General features: G+C 41.8%; 2 protein-coding genes across 3 annotated transcripts; both read left to right on the top strand.

The window, feature by feature from the left end:
* The first annotated feature begins 1,422 nt into the window (after positions 1 to 1,422).
* Positions 1,423 to 9,280, top strand: rad21l1 (RAD21 cohesin complex component like 1). 2 transcript variants are annotated; one of them, XM_073470892.1, is made up of 14 exons: positions 1,423 to 1,480; positions 1,828 to 1,990; positions 2,066 to 2,195; positions 3,203 to 3,302; positions 3,463 to 3,566; positions 4,315 to 4,410; positions 6,131 to 6,226; positions 6,365 to 6,463; positions 6,717 to 6,949; positions 7,071 to 7,152; positions 7,835 to 7,977; positions 8,106 to 8,216; positions 8,479 to 8,553; positions 8,833 to 9,280. In XM_073470892.1, the coding sequence occupies exons 2-14, from the start codon at positions 1,847 to 1,849 to the stop codon at positions 9,007 to 9,009; spliced, it is 1,590 nt and encodes a 529-aa protein (XP_073326993.1). In that variant the 5' UTR covers positions 1,423 to 1,480; positions 1,828 to 1,846; the 3' UTR covers positions 9,010 to 9,280. The 2 variants fall into 2 exon arrangements, with proteins under 2 accessions (XP_073326993.1, XP_073326994.1); XM_073470893.1 differs by lacking the exon at positions 1,423 to 1,480 and having other exon boundaries at positions 1,515 to 1,990.
* A 4,299-nt stretch (positions 9,281 to 13,579) lies between these two features.
* On the top strand, positions 13,580 to 16,943 carry snpha (syntaphilin a). Its single transcript, XM_073469451.1, has 4 exons — positions 13,580 to 13,623; positions 13,719 to 13,850; positions 15,367 to 15,516; positions 15,695 to 16,943. Exons 1-4 carry the CDS (start codon positions 13,580 to 13,582, stop codon positions 16,941 to 16,943), a joined length of 1,575 nt encoding a protein of 524 aa, XP_073325552.1.
* The last annotated feature ends 1,942 nt before the right edge of the window (positions 16,944 to 18,885 follow it).

The raw sequence follows: 18,885 nt of genomic DNA on the forward strand, positions 1-18,885 counted from the left end.
CGAGAAGAGACTGCTTGCCGAAAAACGACTGCCCCCGATGGGAACGCGCATCAGTTCAGAGGAAGTGGGCGCAGGTCTACTACGGGTCAGCTGGCAGACGCAGCACCGAGAGAAATGTTTTTTTCACTGTGCAGTCCTGTAGCCCAAGTGAAGAGGCTACGGAAAAAGAACGGCGCATATAGAAAAAGTAACCTGATGTTTCCATAATGTAGGCTAGTTGTCAACAATTGATGAGGGTAGATGCTTTATTTTGCCACTTTTATTGTTGTTGTTGTTACTTTCGGCAGGCCCTGCCGAAAAGTGACTGCACCCTGTAACTCTGGATTGCAAGGAGTGATATTGACCAAATTCACTGTACATGCACCTGGTTTCCTCTACTATTAATGCTGAAAAGACAGAGAATGTAACCCCTCCCAATCCAGAGTTACAGGGTGCAGTCACTTTTCGGCAGGCCCTGCAGTCACTTTTCGGCAGGCCCTGCCGGAAAGTGACTGCACCCTGTAACTCTGGATTGCAAGGAGTGACGTTGACCAAATTCACTGTACATGCACCTGGTTTCCTCTACTATTAATGCTGAAAAGACAGAGAATGTAACCCCTCCCAATCCAGAGTTACAGGGTGCAGTCACTTTTCGGCAGGGCCTGCCGAAAAGTGACTGCACCCTGTAAGTCCTTATTGCAAGGAGTGATATTGACCAAATTCACTGTACATGCACCTGGCAAACACAGAGAATGTTATGCAGATTGTAAAGGCAATCCGTTACAGTTAGCCTACAGTTCTATATATACTGCATTATTGTATTCATAATTATGCTCTTAAAAGTACAAGTTATCCAAAGAGTTACTTAAGTAAATGTAATGAAGTAAATGTAAATCGTTATTACCCACCTCTGATAGCACTTACTAATTTCTCAGTATGTGTTATATGATTGCTATCTAACGTGACGTGGAAACACTCCTGCATTCTTTTCTGCATTGATTTCCTAATCCTCGTTATAAAATCACTGAAACAGGGATATTGAATTATGACTTTATTTATAGATCAAAGCGGTGTAAAATCACATTGCAACAACGATAACAACAACAACAACAACAACAACAACAACAATAAAAGCGTTCGTTTTTCGGCAAGCAGTCTCTTCTCGGCACTACAGGTGAAATCCCGAATTCCGACTTGCAATGAAACGCACCACTGGCGAACCGTCGGATACAAACACCAGATGACGTCATGAGACAGCGGACACATTTATTAACTAAACATACATTTATAAATAGACTAGGAATAGTAGATTAATGTTGTCAACTGACATATTTATTAATGTTTACAAATATTGTCTTTCAAACCAACAGTTTTCTTTTTTTCTATTTTTTTTTTTTTTGGGCGGAAGTCGGACCTTGGTTACCGCCATGGTTACCGCTCGCGCTGATTCGCACGCTCCAAACGTCAAACGCGGCGCTTAAAGTACACTTTCAGAGTGAAGGTAGGGTGTCCTGCTGATGTGGAGGCAGCTCGGAACGAGAGTATTATGGATTAAATTAGCAATTTTATATGAACTGTGTTACTTGACATGCCGCCATGATGTTTAGCTAGCTACGTATGAAAAACCAGCCTGCCGTCGCCGTGTCGCTAACGCTATGTTTAGCTAACTCCTAGCGAACGCAGCTAGCTTAGCCGACTTTGACCTTAAACGTTTGCTAAGATCAGTTCAGTTAATCGCGTTGCACCGACTAAACAGCCAGCGACCCATTCTGCTAAGTTGCCTAATACCAGCCGGTACAAATTAACATTGCCTTTAAAAATAGTTGCTGTGTTTGTCACATTTGACAGCTAGCTCCGGTTCTCCGACATGTTCTACACTCAACTCTTCACGTCCAAGCGGGGACCTCTCGCCAGAATCTGGCTTGCAGCGCACTTGGAGAGAAAACTCACAAAGGCCCATATATTTGAATGCAACCTGGAAACAACTATCGAGGACATAATTTCCCCAAAGGTAAGACTCTTAACACCGTATAATGTGATTATTTGCAAGTAATGACAGCTGTCTGAGATGTATTTGTCTTTGTAGATGAAAATCAGTTTGCGGACCTTTGGTCATCTGCTCGTTGGTGTGGTCAGGATCTACTCGAGAAAAGCAAAGTATCTCCTTGCAGACTGCAATGATGCCCTGGTTAAAATTAAAGTTGCATTCAGACCAGGTAACACATCCTGTTTGTTTTGTCAATAAGTATTAAAGTTGTAGTTTGAAAGGGCTGTGGTGTTAAAATGGACTGGCTGACATGATTCAAGATTCAGTGCTTCATTACCGTAGCAACATAAAGTGAATGACATTAGTGCTCACCCAAAAATAAACAAGGGAACAACTCACTCATAAGATAAAATGCATTAAAAGAGTGTGAACAGACAAGATAAAATCATATGAATAAAGTAAATACAACGGTATGGACAGAAACTCACACACCCATTACAGGAATTAGCTGCCCCACCATATTATTCATTTCTAACCAAGGACAGGGAATGACATCTATGGCCACCTAGATGCATTGAAGGGAAAAAAGACCATGTGAATTGTGTGATTTTAACCAGAATGGCTTTTTTGTTTAGTTTCTGTAACAGCTCTTAGAGGCCAACACCTATAACAGAAAAAGCTGACCGCAGTTTAACACAGGCTTTTTTAAAATTTAAACTGACTGAGTGAGTATTCATTGCGGGACTGTTGCATTATACTCCATTAAATTTAGCCAACTATCAACTGTGTAAATGTAAATACTGGTCAATACACCACCAGAGGGTGACAAAGACTTTATTAAACTTATTGTGGGAAGGAAGGTGCTCAGTGCAAGAATGTTACATGCGTGACGATGTCTCATGTACAGTACCACAAGACTAAACATTTCTACAGGACTCAGACAGAAAGTAGGAACACATTTCTGCAGCTAAAAAATCTAAATTAAGACACACCTAACAAGGAGATGTCAGATGTCTACTAGATACAACCTTTTAGTATCTGAAAGTAATGGCACACTGCCTGTGATTTTTCTATCTGTCTCCTTTTTTACCTTTCCCAAAGAAGTATCTCTTCAGTTCAGTCATTGGGTTGTGTTTATACTTCTTCTAGATTCAAGTCTTTACTGTCATTGTAAAACAGTTGTAAATGCAGTATATATTTGTGTTTTTGCCCTGGGTCTCTTTGTCAACACACCAGGTCAGACAGATATGCCTGTGGAGGTGCTCGAGGCCACAGTAAAAGCAATTACCTTGATCGAAGATTTCACTGCCTTTGATGCCCCGCTGCCAGACCTGAGGTACAGAGCAGCTTTTAATACACTCACAGACACCTGTTAAGATTTCATGACTGGATTATAAACATTACTGATGTCATAAGTTTTAGAGCTGAGTTTAAATTTGTATCACCAAGTATTCTGTCTGTGTCTGTACCATGTTGTCTTCATACTGGATCACCAGTAACATAGATGTCGCGGACCACTTTTTACTGAACCAGTGTCGATCAGAAGAAATCACTCTGAAAGAGGATTTGGGAAGTGGCTTTATAAACCTGGTAGATTTTGGTAAGAGCCAGTTTGTTTTCAAGTTATGGTACTTCCTGATTTGATGTGAATTATTGAATTACTGCTTTAATAAGATCATAAGATAATTCTGGCAATATTCTGTACTTTTCTTATTGTCAACAAATCCCGTGATGAGTCAAAAACCAACAATAAATTGATTCTAATTAAAAGTGTTTTGTGTAAACACAGCTAAATCTTAACACAGCTTATTTCTCCTTGCCATAAAGCTCCATTGTGGTCCAAAACAATTATAAACAGATACATTAACCACACATTAAACTTCAGCTGGTGTGACAGCGGAAGTTTCCTCGGTACAATGATGAGGTACAGCTGTAGTAAATACTCACTAGTGCTCCAAACCCACAGTTCAAAATACTCCCCTACACATTTGAACACCTGATTGAGTAACATTTTTAAGAGTCCACAGCTTTTTTAGATATGTACAGTTTTTTTTAAACCAGTTGCAGACAGGAAACTATATTTGTTACCTGTTTTTTAAGGTTTACATCTGAAGCAGAAATGAATGTGCTCGGGGCTGAGTTCCACAGACGGGCTGAGAAATCTGAATGTAGCGAGAGACAAACGGGTACATTGTGGTTGTTAGTCTGTTTCCATGGTATTTGTTGACAGTAACAAAAATATGCGAAATCATCAACCTTCCCCTTTAAGACATGCTTTTCTGTGCAGAGCTGACATATCATACTGACTGTGCAATTTGTTCCCTCCTTTTCTGCGCTCTGTTGGGTAGGAGATGAGTCCCAGAGTCACCAGACTGGCCTGCTGGAAATGAGCTTCCAAAATGGAGACGCTTTTGGCGATGAGGATAATGGGTTGGACATACTCGGTATTGATGAATTGATGAGTTTTTGACATATTTTAGAACATCATGCACTGAAAACTAACACTTCTTGTGTTTTACAACAGTAGATAGTGTTATTTGACACACATTGCTGAAGTTTAAATTTGTGTTGTCAAAAATATCAAAATATTGATATATATTGATTCTGAATATTTGAAACGGTGTTACTAGTGATTTTTCGCAGTATTGCTACTCCAGTACTAGCTGTGTTGTTGTCGCTCTCCTCTCCAACAGTGAGTTAATACATTTACTGTTGCAGTACCAACATAGCCCCACCTCCTCCAGAAGTAAATCAACTTTGATGCTTTTGTAAAAATCGAAAGTTTTATGCCCTCAGTGTTGTCTCACTTTTCCCCCGTGGTATTGAACATGGTATTAAATGTTGTATTGTATCAAATTTAGAAATTCCAGCATCGTGACACCACCAGTTTGACCAAAAGAAACCAAGTGGGCTTTCTTTATGTTGGATTTTTGGCTAAAAGATGCTACTGTATTATTTGTATATACAGTAGACTTATGGGTCATTACATACTAACTCACCTAGGACCTCCAGGTTCATGTCATGGATTTTCTTGAAAACTATTTGTGTAAAAACCTTCTCTAGCTCTACTCCAAATACTTTTCTATTTATGATTTTTAAAATATATAGGAGCTAAGTTTACCATTTTAGCAATTCTTTGTATGTGTATTCTGGTTTGAAATATGTACCGAATATCCAAGAAACCCTGATAATAGTTAATGATAATAATACACAGAATCAAAATTGGTTGCAACAAAGTTGAAACTAGTGAAGTTGACCGATTTGTCGTTGGGATGAAAAAATATTTGTTTTTATTAATTCGATAACTGCAAACATTCTGCAACCACTGTTTAGATGAATGCTTGTTGTGAATCATTGTGAAGGTTTCTTGGATGTTTAAGACACATTTCAACCCAATCCAGTTAAACTGGTGATCCTTGGAATACACATACAAATAAGATTACATTTTGCACAGTGGGCCATTCTGAATACAGCTTTAGGATTTTGCCAGGGACCATGAATTCACTAGAAGTTTTTATATGTTTTTTTCCTCCAGAAAATCCATGATACAAACTGTAAAGTGCTGAATTTTTGGTGAGTTGGCATGGAATGACCCTGAAGTCAAAAAGTGATCGATCTCAAACCATGAGGAAATGCCTTGAGTGCACCCAATACAATGTCCCAATTCAAGGTCTGGATCCTCTGAAGTCAGCCTTTGTAGACCAAGCATGTCATAACATGCTGATAAACGACTTTTTCCACTGTTTGTTCTTGTTCGGGAATTAAATGAATCAGAGGGTATTAAGGGAAAATAAAGTTAGTGTGGTATGATTTCCAGTTTTCAATTATGCGTTTCACTGAAATGTTTTGGAATTTGCCCCAGTTTCCCAGTAGTGTTTGCACTTTGTCTGCAGTTTAAGAGCAATGTCTTAGTCATAATCTGTGAAATATTTGATTTCACAAGAGATTGCACAAGTGCACCATTAGCGTTTAGTTTCTGTAAGCCTGGACTGTCTCATTTGGGGAGAGAGCACACAAATTCAACCTGGGCTTCATGTCCTCTGAAGGACCCAGTGTTCGTGGGCCGTGTCTTTGAAATATCAAATACTAATACTATGTCTTTGCCCTTATTATGTCAGTGTTGATACTTTTTTAATTATCTTTTAATTTTTAATGACACTGCAGACTTTCTGACAAACTCCAATGATCACGCTGAGTCTCCTGACTTCGTCCGAGAAGAAAAGGAAAATCCAGAGAGTTCTGCACTAAATTATCAACAAGGTGATAATCATGATGATTAGTGCTATTACCGTACTTTGTTTTTTCAGCTAGGGTTGTTTGGATAGATGAAGATTTTGTTTGATGGTACAGCAGCACCAGTGTGAGAGACGTGCATTCAGACTCTTTATGTTTTTCCAGATGTTGACAGAATGGAAATGGAGACATCTGCACTGAGTGAAACCACCCTGCTTGCCAATGAGGAGACTGCCTTTGCCCTTGAGCCTGTGGCCATCACTCGTAGGCACAACCAAACAACTCTCAGACTATGTTCCTTTAACTCACAAATGTACTGTATATTATGCAGACATTAACTGAGATGCTGCTGCAAGAGCTGGCATCAACCCCCTGAAACCACCACTGACATAATTCTGAACATTATTATGCAAAGAGAGCCAAACCAAAAACTGTTCGGTGTCGAACAAACGGCAGATTCTTCATACTCGATGCAGCAAAACAAGAATTCTAATGACGTTCTACTGTTTCTTTACAGCAACCTCAGAGGAGAAGAAGAGGGGGAACAGGAAACGCAAGTTGGTTGTGGACCGCATAAAAGAGCTGAAAAATGAATTCATCAGAGCCCAGCTTTCTGACTATTCTGATCTGATCACCCCGTTGGACATGTCCCCACCAACTGTGCAGCTCATGCAGTGGAAGGAGAGCGGAGGTGTAGACACGCTCTTTGCACAGCCATGTTCTACTGTAATAGCGGCAGAGATAAAGGAGGTAAAAAGATAAACAAATTCCAGCAATTTTGGTCTTTATCATAACAACAATGAATCTATCAATAGTGAACATTAAAGTGAAGTTACTGCTGTGACCTTTAAATCCCATTTTGCTTTTGCAGCTCTTTGCTAAGAGTATTTTTGAGGTGAAACGTTATGGAGTGTGTGAGGAGGTTGAGGTGATGCGCCAGGATGGACAGGAAGGTAAGAAGTTGCTATTCAAACAGTGAGAGAGCTATAATTTCTCTTATAGCAACATTATGTCAAAAATGTGTATTTTGTGTGATTTGGCGCTCCCCACTGTCTCTGAGTGCAGTCAAAAACCCAGGTTTCTGTAACAATTTGTCAGATGAAATGTAACATTGCATCCTAACTGCAAACAAAACTTGGCACGTCCTGACAGTGGTATGTCTTGAAAACTTCGGTCTTAAAGCTAAAATGCATCTTCACACACAGTTAAAGTTTGCACACAAATCAGAACAGCAACAGCAGGCCGTTAACGTAACCTGAACCAGAGACGATAACACCTGGCTGTAACAGGCTACCAGTAAGCCTCTGTGGAGTCAACAACTTTGCTAACACAGCCAACCATTACGCATGTGCAACAACACAAGACATAGAACTTAGCAAGCCAGCTAATACTAAAATAAACATCACTATTCAACTGCAACAAGTCCCGCTCAGAGTCTGTCTGCAGCCCTTTATTTAGCGAAGCTGTCGCCAACGACTAACTGGAGGGGGGGTGACATGCAACAAAGGTCAGATTCGAAACCTTGGCTGCTACGGCTAAGACACAGCCTCTGTACATGGGTCACACGCTCTGCCAACTGAGCTACCGCACTATTTTTAATGTATGACTGGTGTTGTCCCATATTGTCTCATATAGTTCAGAGGGACATAAGCGCCCTCACCACAGATGTCAGTGTCGTGGATTCGTCGATAGATCCTGAACAAACACACAACACTGAGCTGACCAGCCTCGATCACGTGAATGACGATCGAATGATGAGTTACTCCGAGATCACACAAGTAAGCATGAACATGCCAGGTGAAGTGAAGGTGTTTACATTTAAAAAAAAAAATATATATTTTTCTTTTATTCATGATGCTCCGTTTACGTTCTCATCTTTATCTGTATAATCTGTGCGGTTTGTCAGGATGAAAACAGGTCGGAGTTCACTCATCCAGAACTCCCATCAGAAGCCTCCATGTTTGTCCACCCATCGTTCATGGAGCAGGAGACTCAGTCAACCGCCCTTCACACTCAGGTGCTTGTGAACTCACACACAAACACACATACGGTTACAAATACAAAAGTGCGGGGAATTATTCTCTGTTGGAGTCCACATTTCAGTTGCCTTATCTTTGGAATGAAAGCAAACTAATATTTGATGGTTATCTGCAAAAATGGCTGATGCAGTGGACAAGCTTCAGTCTGTCAGTGTTTACCAGATGGCGGGTGTTAATTTCCCATGCTGCCTTGGCGATGTGCCCGGCATCACCCACTGAAATCCTTTTTCTATCTTGCAGTCTACGCTGAACAGCCAGGATTTTGAGGACAGGAGGATAACCAGGCGTGCACAGGAGCTTCTGAGCAGTCTAAAAGTACGGACCTAAAAATAAATGTTCAGGCATGAGAATCACAGTAACGCTACATACCCCGTCTTACGTGTATCTGTTATATGATGTGCTTGTAAAGCCTGCATGGTCATGACACAGGAGTGGTGTTCCTGCTCTATTCAACATTTGACTGGCAGATACAAATCTAAAGTCACAGTAGAGAGGGATTTAAAGAAGAGAAGGCCGGAGCAGGATTAGGGATGATGCTGCTAAATTAAATTCTCTGTTATTTGTGTGTACGTGCGTCTGTGTGTGTCTGTTCAGAGCAACAGTGACACCAGGTTCAGCCTGGAGGCGCTCTGTGAAGGAGGATCTCGTTCGCAGGCTGCAGCTACTTTCTTCTGCCTGCTGGTCCTGAAGAAACAAAAAGTCCTTCAGCTGCACCAGAGTGCTCCCTATGAGGACATCTTTGTCACACCTGGACCCAAGTTCTGTGATTAATGAGACAGAAAACAGGTTATAATGCGTTGCAGTCCTGGTTCTTCTTGAGTTTGTATGTTTGTGTTGCGATGTCAGTTTCCCAGAGTTCACTTGAATAGGTTTCTGGGCTAAATAGTAAAAACTTGGACTACTTTGATTATATGTCCTAAACATTTATATGTTTCTGTGTGTGTGTCTCAAAACTTGTACATACTTATTATACACTTTATAATAAGCATCATTAAAAATGATTATTGTGATGTTGCAACTGATGTTTATAACACTGTAAATAGTTCATAAATACTGTGTATTTCACTTTCACAAACATTAATCCAAAATCCAAACATTTGGATGGCCATTATAAAGTTGCTACTGATGTATATAAACCTTTACAACTGCTTAATCCTGTAAATGAGTTTTTTGCACCTTTTAAATGATGTGCAAGAACATTTGAATTAATGTATTTTTTATTGTTTATTATCCCCAAAGTAGTTGTTCTTGTTTCTTTCAGGACTGAAATTTCATGCACGTTCAAATTCTTGCTTCAAAGTACATGTGTTATTAACATGTTTAACATGGTTCTGTTATAATGGGTAAAATAAATATCTGGCATGTATATGAAACAGAAACGACTGAATGATTTTTTTGTTACTAATGTTTAGGATATGATGCTCAATTAATTTATTAACCTGCTCTTATTGTGGTCCAGATTTTATATTCAGGGTTTTTTTTTTCCTGCAGCTTAAATCCAGAAAACCGAGACCTCACTTCTGTACAGCACCAAGCTGAATCCTTAGCAAGAAATGGGGTGTCTGATGTTAGATTATACAGTGTTGATGGACTCAAATCAGCATTTATTTATCTATTAGCCTATAACAACTCCATAACTCCACCAATTTGTGTTTACAGGTCTTGAGGAGTGCTACTGCATATGTGCAAAAAAGTAGTATAAAGTCTTTTGTGGCTCCAGAGGAAGCTGCTACTTTTCAGCACCACTGACTAAATGTATTTCTGTTTTAAAGACACAAACTTTGTGTCTCACCAGGCCCTGCGTTAGTCAGAGGATGGTACCCTGCACAATCATCCATCACATGAGGGGCCGAACATGGTTGCACCAGTCCAGCTGCACACACCTCCTCCTCCTCCTCCTCCTCCTCCTCCTCCTGCCTGCTGACAGATCTGGAGGATGGAGGGGTTTATAAACTAAGAGTCACCTGTCAGACAGTATTACTCAGGCCTATTAAACACCGTCGATAAACCATTAATGTGCGGCTGCCAGATGAAGCGTTATCATCCCCTCCTGTCTCTTTAAGAAGCACCGATGCAGCAGACGCAGTCGCCTCATTTCATCTCCGGGCTTCATGGCTGCAGGATGGACTCTCATCAGCAGCAGCAGCAGCATCTTTTCTTCCTGTTGCCACCAGGGACTCTTCAACCACCATCAAGTCCGGCGGGAACCGACGCTTTCCTACGATGCACAACTTCCACCGGCCGAGATGGTGATGTTTCACACTGTCAATGTGGGCTGTGTTAGTCTGTTGTGTGTGTGTGTGTGTCTGTCTGTGTGGCTTGCCAGGAAGGTTTGTTGTGAGATTGTGAGACACTCGGTAATATCCCTGTTAAGTAACCGTATGTAGGGCACAGCTGGAGACTTGAACGTGTTAGTCAGCTGTTTCCATCAGGATGCGTCTTTTTGCGTTATGGAAAGTATCTGCTGGGCTGTTTAGACGTCCTGTGTGAGGACTCCTCTGTAGTCAGCTGGCAGATAACACTTCTTTTTGGGGGGCTTTTTTTTACGTGTCTGCTGCTGTAATCAGACCTGCCTGCTTATCTAACACGACAGATGTGGAAATGTGATGATGATGATGATGATGATGATGATGATTCAAGGACGAAGCGCAGCATCAACGCACCTCCTGATGTTTTCTCTCTCTGCCCTCAAACATTCAGACGAGCGTCTCTTTCAGCACAGTTTCATCCTCCTACTGTGCGATGCTCGCCTCCACAGTAAACACTGACACTCACACTTACGTAAGATGATTGCGTATTTCTCACCAATAACGTGGCTGCCACTTGTTGCGCAGACAGAAGAAGAGAGGGAGGTGAGATGTCTCCTTGTCCTAGAATTTAAATATAGGACTAAAATGTGTCTTTCAGGCTGCTTTTTTTTTCATTTTCGTGACGAGCAGCGGAGTAGTAGTTGTGTTGTGACTGCAGCCACGACAGAGATTCATCCATCAGCAGGTGTATTTTTGGGCCCTGGATCAGCAGGATCCCTCAGGTTGGACTCAGCTGCGTGGAGTCAGGGACTTTGTGAGGAGAGGAGAACATTTTGTCCTCATGTTTTATGTTTTGCTCTGAGGGAGCAGAGAGCTTGTCTTTTAGCTGTGGTGATGACAGAAGCAGCTCATATTGAGACAGATGTTGACTCCAGTCACTGTTTCGATGACTTGACATGACATGAAAATAAACAACAAGAATCTCGACTTGGACTCTGAAGTTAAAGACTCCTGACATGATGCCTTGGCTGTGTTGATGCCTTGGCTGCCAGTATTTCTATTATTTAAGACATGAATAAGCTTTCATAATGTTATTTTCTCTTTGATTACGTTTATTTCACTGAATATGAGTAATTATAGTACAATTTCAATTCACTGTCATGCTTTTTGAACAGATTAGATAAACTGACCAATAATATAATTGTTAGAAAGGCACTTATACTTAAAAATGACCAAATACTGCAGTAGGACTGTCGTATCTTGACTTGTAGTGACTTGACTTGGGACTCGACTCGACTTGACCAACAAAAGTTGGTCTCACTTTATTTAAGAGTACACAAAAAAGACATAATGAGCTGTACTTTTTGTCAAATTAGCCAAAAATCTTAATTAATATGGTCTTTATTAGACTGTAAACAAAGACAGTTACACCCTAATTAAATTTAGTTATTTTCTTAAATTGCATACGGAGCCCTGGAGGTGACATGGATGTGTTTGTTTTTTAACTCGCGCGCTCCAGGGCTCCGTACATTTCTAATTGCATGATCTTGTAAAATATTGTGTAATAGTGTATTAGGACTTCCTATTTGGTTCATAATTAGAGTATAATTTGGTATAATAGTGTCTAAGTAAGGTATATTTTAGGTCTAATTAGGCATTATACTTGGTTTGTGTTTGTCTCAATTCTAGTTTTTGTCTAATTCGACAAAATTTTGCTTTTTACATGTTGTTTGTTTTCTTGAGTGTTTTTTATTGTCTAATAAATAACGTATTGTCTCTAGTTTTTTGCCTAATTTGATACAAGTGACGACTTATTGCGTTTTATTAGTGTACTGTAATAAAGTGCGACCAAAAAAATGACTCGGGACGTGTCTGGTTTCAAGCTAGAAGGTAGCTACCACTGAGACAACTGAGGTCACGTCATCTGCAGGGGTTTTTCCTATGAATTCGAGGGTATTAACAATCTAATATTAAAAGACGTACACATAGTCGGTATTTTACAGGATATTTCCAGAATGTAAACTTCAATTTGACAGCTTTTACAAATATAAACAGGTGAAGGACTAGGGTTGGCTATCGAGCACCTAATTTAGGGGAAAATAAACACATTTTGTCTCGTATTTATAATCAACAAAATGTATCAAACTTCTGAATGCATCAGAGTTTCATCAAAAGATTTACCTTAAATGAAATATAATCTAAATTAGAAAAAACTGGGATAAGAAATAACTGATCAAAAGAATATAAACCTAGAAATCTGACCAGTGTTTGATACCAACTCTTTTTGATAAGGTCGATAGTCAGTGTCGAGGAATGAGTTCTGATACCTTGATGATACGATTCAACAGTTAATTGTCAATAAAATACAAAAAATATCTAAATAATTCATGCTCAGGTTGCTTTAGACTCACGACTTCAGTATTTCTAAAATCCTGACATGGGACTCTTTTTAAGGAGGACACAAGATGTCGAGGCCTCTTCGACTCCTGTAGTTACGGGACCCGGCTATAGGAGAAAACAATGAGTCTAAATCTACATGAATTCACCTCAGCCCAGTTAACAGTAATGAAAAATTGTCAATTTATTGCAGGCAGGAAATGACTATGCCAACTATCTTTCCTGCCAGTTTCCAAATGTCAGATTTTCTTTGTCTTTCCTCAGTTAATGTGAAGGTTTATCATGTTTATCTGCAGCTCTGCAGACGGCGAGGACACAGCTGAGAGAGAGGCAGCTGCACCGACCGTGAACTCACTGTGTCCCCTTTGTGTCAGCGCAGAAAGGAGGCTTTATTTTGCTACAGGCCTAGACGATTTTTTTACATTAGGGCCAGGGTTAGACTACTGTCACTGACTTACAGCGAAGGAGCACATAATGACCAGACTGTGTGTTGGAAGAAAAACATCTCTCCTGTTCGCTGGGATTAATTTTCCTCCAGTTGTTTCGGGACATTTGTGATGTGGATTAGCATCGCTGATTTGCAGGTTTCTGCCTCTAATGCGTTTATGTAACGGCTATTACAGTCCAGCTGTGAGGGCTCCTAGCGTCCCTCTCTAGAGACAGCAGTGGAGAGGTTGGAGGTCCCTCGCACATCAATGTCTCTCACTCCGAGTCGAAAACCCTCCTCAGGTCAGCGCAGGTACTGTTTGCCCCCTTCTCACATCTTTAGTTTCAGACTGATGCCGACATACTTGTGTTTTATAAATGTGTGTAATGTTGATCTCTCCTTTCAAGGCGCTCAGTGGGCACTGGTGGCGGAAGTGGGCGATACTCTCACAGTGACACATCCAGTACCCACACCTACCCGGGTCGGGTTAGGACGGCAGACGGCAGCCCCACAGCCAGGACGCATCCCAGTACACCCAGGTGAGATATGACTTACAAAATGTATGAACTTGCCTGTGCAGGAGGTGTGATGTGATGGACTTGTTGACCTCTCTCAGGGTGTTTATCAGCTGAGACTCCAGCAGCTCTCTGCTTCTCTCATCCGCTCCCATAAATTGGGATTTCCACTATTTTATTTTGGTGAAATACAATAAACCATAGATTACTGACTTCAAAATAAGATTGATGCACGATGCCAACAAAAGACGACATTATAAGCTTCACTAAGGGTTTCTTGCCGGGTTATTAAATGGGATTTCATAAGACTGCACTGGTTAACCCAATACGTTGTTAATTAAGTGGAATATTTCTTTGATTTCAGCAGTTTTAAAACTATTTTTTATATATACTGCAGCAGAGTTCCTTTTGTATACTGTAGCTTTGTTCATCCCCTGCAGGGCCATGCTCAAAAGAAGTTTGGTTAATTCGATGCAGGTTTTTATCACAATTAAAGCAACATTATGTAACTTTTTAATCTTAAAATAACATCTTCAAAATCATGTTGATGGTACAGTGTCTTGTAATAGGGTGAGTGGTGTCTCTGTCTCAGCCACTCCGCCCCCCTATCTCTGCACTATGTAACTTCAGGATCACAGCGTTAAGTTTTCAAGACATAACAATGTGATGAGATAATGAGTTTTGTTTGTAGTTAGCACCTACAAACTGCTACAGACCTGGGATTTGTATTTACGACAGTGGTGTTGCATTCAGAAACTGTGGGGGGCGCCAGATTGCACCAAAATGCAGATTTCTAGATAATGTTGCTTTAACTACCAGATTTCTTTTATTTATCACATGTGATTAAAGATATAATATGTTAGAATTCTGCACTAAAATACCAAAAAACTATATAATATATTTTGTTGAGTTGTGTACTTTTTATTATGATTATTCCAAATGAAATCCACAAGACTTTAGAAGATTAGGTAATAATTTAAAACATTGCCTCCATGTCCATGAACATTTCTTCCTGAGTCATGTCAGATAGATGGGATTATTTGTGTTTATTTGCCTCAAACAGTCTGTCTTATTGTATACTAGTGATGAACTAGCAAGCAAGGACATGCAGAGGGTGTGTACCTGTGTGTTTGCATTCAGGTCAACCCTCAGCACATTCAGCACTCTCACTCTCTTCTTTTTCCCTCTCCTCTCTGTAACATTACGTTCATGAAGTAAAGTACATTTCCCCTGCAGCTCCGGGCAGCAGTCAACATTACAGAACACCCGACAATGGAGAACACCTCATCTTATCGCTGGAGTGAGGTTGATAAGCAGAAGTGAAGATAAATCCACTTTTTAATCCCAAAACTTTACAAGTGATCTCTGAGCTCTCCTCCTGTCGGTAAATGGCTCAGAATCAGAGCAGAATCTGATGTGATTCGGGGTGTTTATTCCTCCAGAAGGTCAGGCTCTGCACCTGACTCTCTCCTCCGGAGCTCAAATAACATATTTAAGAGACACACTTAAATTACCTTTCCATATCTATGTGTTGATTCAGGCGTCAGGCGAAGCACACAGCCTGCAGTGACAACCATGGGATCAGGCCTCCAACCCCGGAGCAGTATCTCACACCTCTGCAACAGAAGGAGGTGTGTATACGACATCTGCGAGCCAGACTGAGGGACAATGTGGAAAGACTACAACACAGGTGAGCCTTTCTCCCCTTCAGCTCTGATGTTTATGCTAAATGCAGAATTATTTCAGCTACCTTTGGTGGTCACACCCTAAAATGTCAAAGTTTTATCTTTATAGATGTCCTGTTTGCTTAACTACCTTGTAAAAGAGATAGTAAATCTGATATTCACTTACCTTTTATACGTCATCAGAGACTGTGAGATAGATGAGTTGAGGACCCAGCTGTACAGGATGCAGGAGGACTGGATAGAGGAGGAATGTCACCGTGTGGAGGCCCAGTTAGCCCTGAAAGAGGCCCGCAAAGAGATCCAGCACCTTCAGGAGGTGGTTGAGACGGTGAGGTCCAACCTGAACGTCCGTGAACAAGACCCACACGATCACAAGCCATACTCAGGGTTGCAAGCTCGGCCAGGGGGGAAGTCTCGCTCCTGTGGCTGCTCCCCAGCCAGCACTTTGAGTCGCAGCGCCACCCACACCCGACTGAGCAGCGAGGCTCTGCAGCTGGAGCGTGGCTCAAATGCTCCTGAGTCAGGCCGAGCGTCTCGCCCAGCAGGACAGACCCACCTGCTCCTGGAGGCGGCCCTCCTATCAGAGCCGCTGCCCCCGCAGGGCCACCTCCGAGGCCCCCCAACTGTGCCGCGCTCCTCCACCTATGAAAAGCTGTGCAGCGGGGGGGCGGTGTTGCCATTCTCACACTCCTGTCACACTCTCAGTAGCACCTGCAAGTGCAGTGCCCACGCCTACCTCCCTCATCATCACCTGTTCCTGCACTTACCTCAGGAGGAGGCCCCGGTCACAACGGCACCTGCAGCTGCCCCTGCTTCTGATCCCATCCCCACTCCCAGTCCTGCAGCGGAGAAGAAGCCGGAGGTGCGCTCCCAGGCCTGCAGCCCGACCATGAGCTGGCTGTGTGAGGAAAGTTGTGCCGAAGAGCTGAGTGTCATTTCTTTAAAAACAGACATCCCCCCCTCAGAGCCACATCTGGTTCCACCATCCTTACCTCCTCTGTCCCTCCCTGAGCATTCATACAGTTTAGAGCCGCTACCACCTGACAAACCAGAGCAGGTAACAAAGACCCCGTCAGAGCCACACACCTGCCAGCCCCTCCCTGCTGCTCCACTTCCTGTGAGGCAGGAAGCTACAGTAGTGGAGATAGAAGAAGACGATATGGATGAAACTGAAGTTACAAGTGAAGACGGGTACTCCCCTCAGCTCTGCCACTGGAGCCGCTACTTCCTCGTAGATCTGTTGGCGTTGGCGGTGCCAGTGGTCCCCACCATGGCGTGGCTGTGCAGAGGGGCGCCCCGAGACGTCATGCCGGCCTATCACATCGGGTCCCTGCTGAGAGGTTGCTGTGCTGTGGCCCTCTACTCGCTTCGACGCCGGGGTGCAGGCAGAGGAGGGAGGCCTGCCAGCATGAACGGGACAACATCCATCTGAGACGTCCTGCTCCGTGTGACAATACAACTCCCAACCTCTGCAGGCACAGCCACAGCAATGCTAACGTTGCTTCACTACGTTCTGGTTACTGCCGTGTGCTGGATATCTCCTCGTCTAAGATTTTTAGATTTTACATAATGCCCTTGTGATTTTGTGGTCATGCCTTGCCTTAGAGAACAAAGGATTAGTTGCACATAAACGTTCATGACTCAAATATACTTACTGCTTCTGCCTGCAGTTTAAGTGGTTTTTCTCTTTATTGGAATTTGCATGTAGCCCACAGTTTGGTTGGTCTCTCTTGCTTGAATTAAAAAAGCCCTGACCTGAATTCAGACGATCCATCTTCTGGGCAAATATTTTCAGTTTATTTTATGAAAAGACGTAGAGGAAAAAAATGTCAGAAGTTGAATGCTCCTCTATAATCACATCTTTTAAAATCTGTTGTTTGGCATCAACAACGTCCCACAAAATCAGAAAAATACATTACAGTCAGTCACGACTCAACCCAGTTGCCAGAATGACTGTTGGCAGAGTATGTTTCAGCAAACCACGGACATGTTGCAACTTTTTGTTTCTTTAGGTTCAATTTTTCTGTTGTGACAGGGTCGTGCTTATGTTCTGGTTAGGCACAAAAACCGCTTGGTTAGAGTTAGGAAAAGTTTTGGCCTATCCGGTTCCCTCGGCCACAAACACAGCTGGAAATTGCCCCCGAGGTCTCCTTTAAAAATATTCAGTGGTTTCACCCACAGTTGTTGAAATACAGAACCACCTCCTGACCTGAGAGCCAGCTCCTGTACATGAAACATGTTGTAGAAATGTTGCTACGAAGAGTACGACGCCTACGAACTCGAAACTTCGCAGAAACATAAAATGCCAACATTTTATTCTGCCGACTGGGCTGCACGAAACTGTCAATAGATTTATAGAGCACAGTGAGCGGAAGGCGTCCATTTTTGTACCTCAGTCATCCCCACCGATGAAAATGTTGAATATGGTTTAAAGCCGTTGGGACTTTTACCTTCTGAAAAAGTAGAGCATGTGCATTGAATCTAGTACTCAGGTGCAGAACAGACAGATCTTGATCTTTTTGCCAATAAACAAAACATGGGAGTTTAAAACTGTACAGACTCGATTTCTTTTATCCTGTTGGGACAATTATCCTTAAAGCATAAGTACGCCCAGAAACGAAAATCCAGTCAGTGTCTACTTAAGCTGATGGAAAGTTGGGTGAAGTTTTGTAGTCCCCGAAACATTTCTGGAGCTTCACAGCAAAAGAGATAATAAACATGATGGGGAAAAAAACAAAATGGTCACCTGACTTTCCGTCGACATGAAGATGAGTCTTAGAGAGCAAGATAAAATGTATACATTTATTTTTTTTTTATCATAAATTTACAGAATGGAGATAAAGCTAAACTCTAAATCATGTTAGAGGGGGAACAAGACACTGTGCTTACACTGCAGGACAGCCTTTACAGCAGTTTGGATCTAAAAATAAAGGCTGGAGGTGGGTGTGTGAGTCGAGTATTAATACGCACCTGACTTCTGCTGCTCCAGTCCTGAAGTGTGCACCATGTTTCTATAAATGAAAGGAGATCAGGAGAACATACAGTTAATTGTGATCAACATGGCTTAATGAATGAGGGACATGGATGAGCAGTTTTCGTTCTGTCTGATGATGGGAAGAGATTTTGATACAGTGATATATTTTCTAATTTTACATCTTTGTGCAGCTAAAGGTAAACTGTAGGTTGCTTTCACTGCAAATTTATAACAATGATGTACAGTGTGTGTCATAGCTGTCAATACTCATGTTACAAGTGGCTCGACTGTAACTACAAACTATGACGTACAGTATGTATAGCCACAGATTTTGGACTTGTTGTGCAAAAAAGAGCAATGGTTTAACTTTCAGGGATCTTTCCAATAAGGTTCCACTAGT

The sequence above is a fragment of the Pagrus major genome, chromosome 7 (assembly GCF_040436345.1).
Source record: "Pagrus major chromosome 7, Pma_NU_1.0".
NCBI classification, from domain to species: domain Eukaryota; kingdom Metazoa; phylum Chordata; class Actinopteri; order Spariformes; family Sparidae; genus Pagrus; species Pagrus major.

What these genes read in the sequence shown, in the direction of transcription:
- snpha (XM_073469451.1), top strand. Translation starts at nt 13,580, where the DNA reads ATGTCTCTCACTCCGAGTCGAAAACCCTCCTCAGGTCAGCGCAG. An exon ending in CCCTCCTCAGGTCAGCGCAG is followed by an intron (nt 13,624 to 13,718) that starts GTACTGTTTGCC and finishes TCTCCTTTCAAG; the next exon opens with GCGCTCAGTGGGCACTGGTG. An exon ending in GTGGAAAGACTACAACACAG is followed by an intron (nt 15,517 to 15,694) that starts GTGAGCCTTTCT and finishes ATACGTCATCAG; the next exon opens with AGACTGTGAGATAGATGAGT.
- rad21l1 (XM_073470892.1), top strand. Translation starts at nt 1,847, where the DNA reads ATGTTCTACACTCAACTCTTCACGTCCAAGCGGGGACCTCTCGCCAGA. An exon ending in GCCCCGCTGCCAGACCTGAG is followed by an intron (nt 3,303 to 3,462) that starts GTACAGAGCAGC and finishes CTGGATCACCAG; the next exon opens with TAACATAGATGTCGCGGACC. An exon ending in TGCACTAAATTATCAACAAG is followed by an intron (nt 6,227 to 6,364) that starts GTGATAATCATG and finishes ATGTTTTTCCAG; the next exon opens with ATGTTGACAGAATGGAAATG.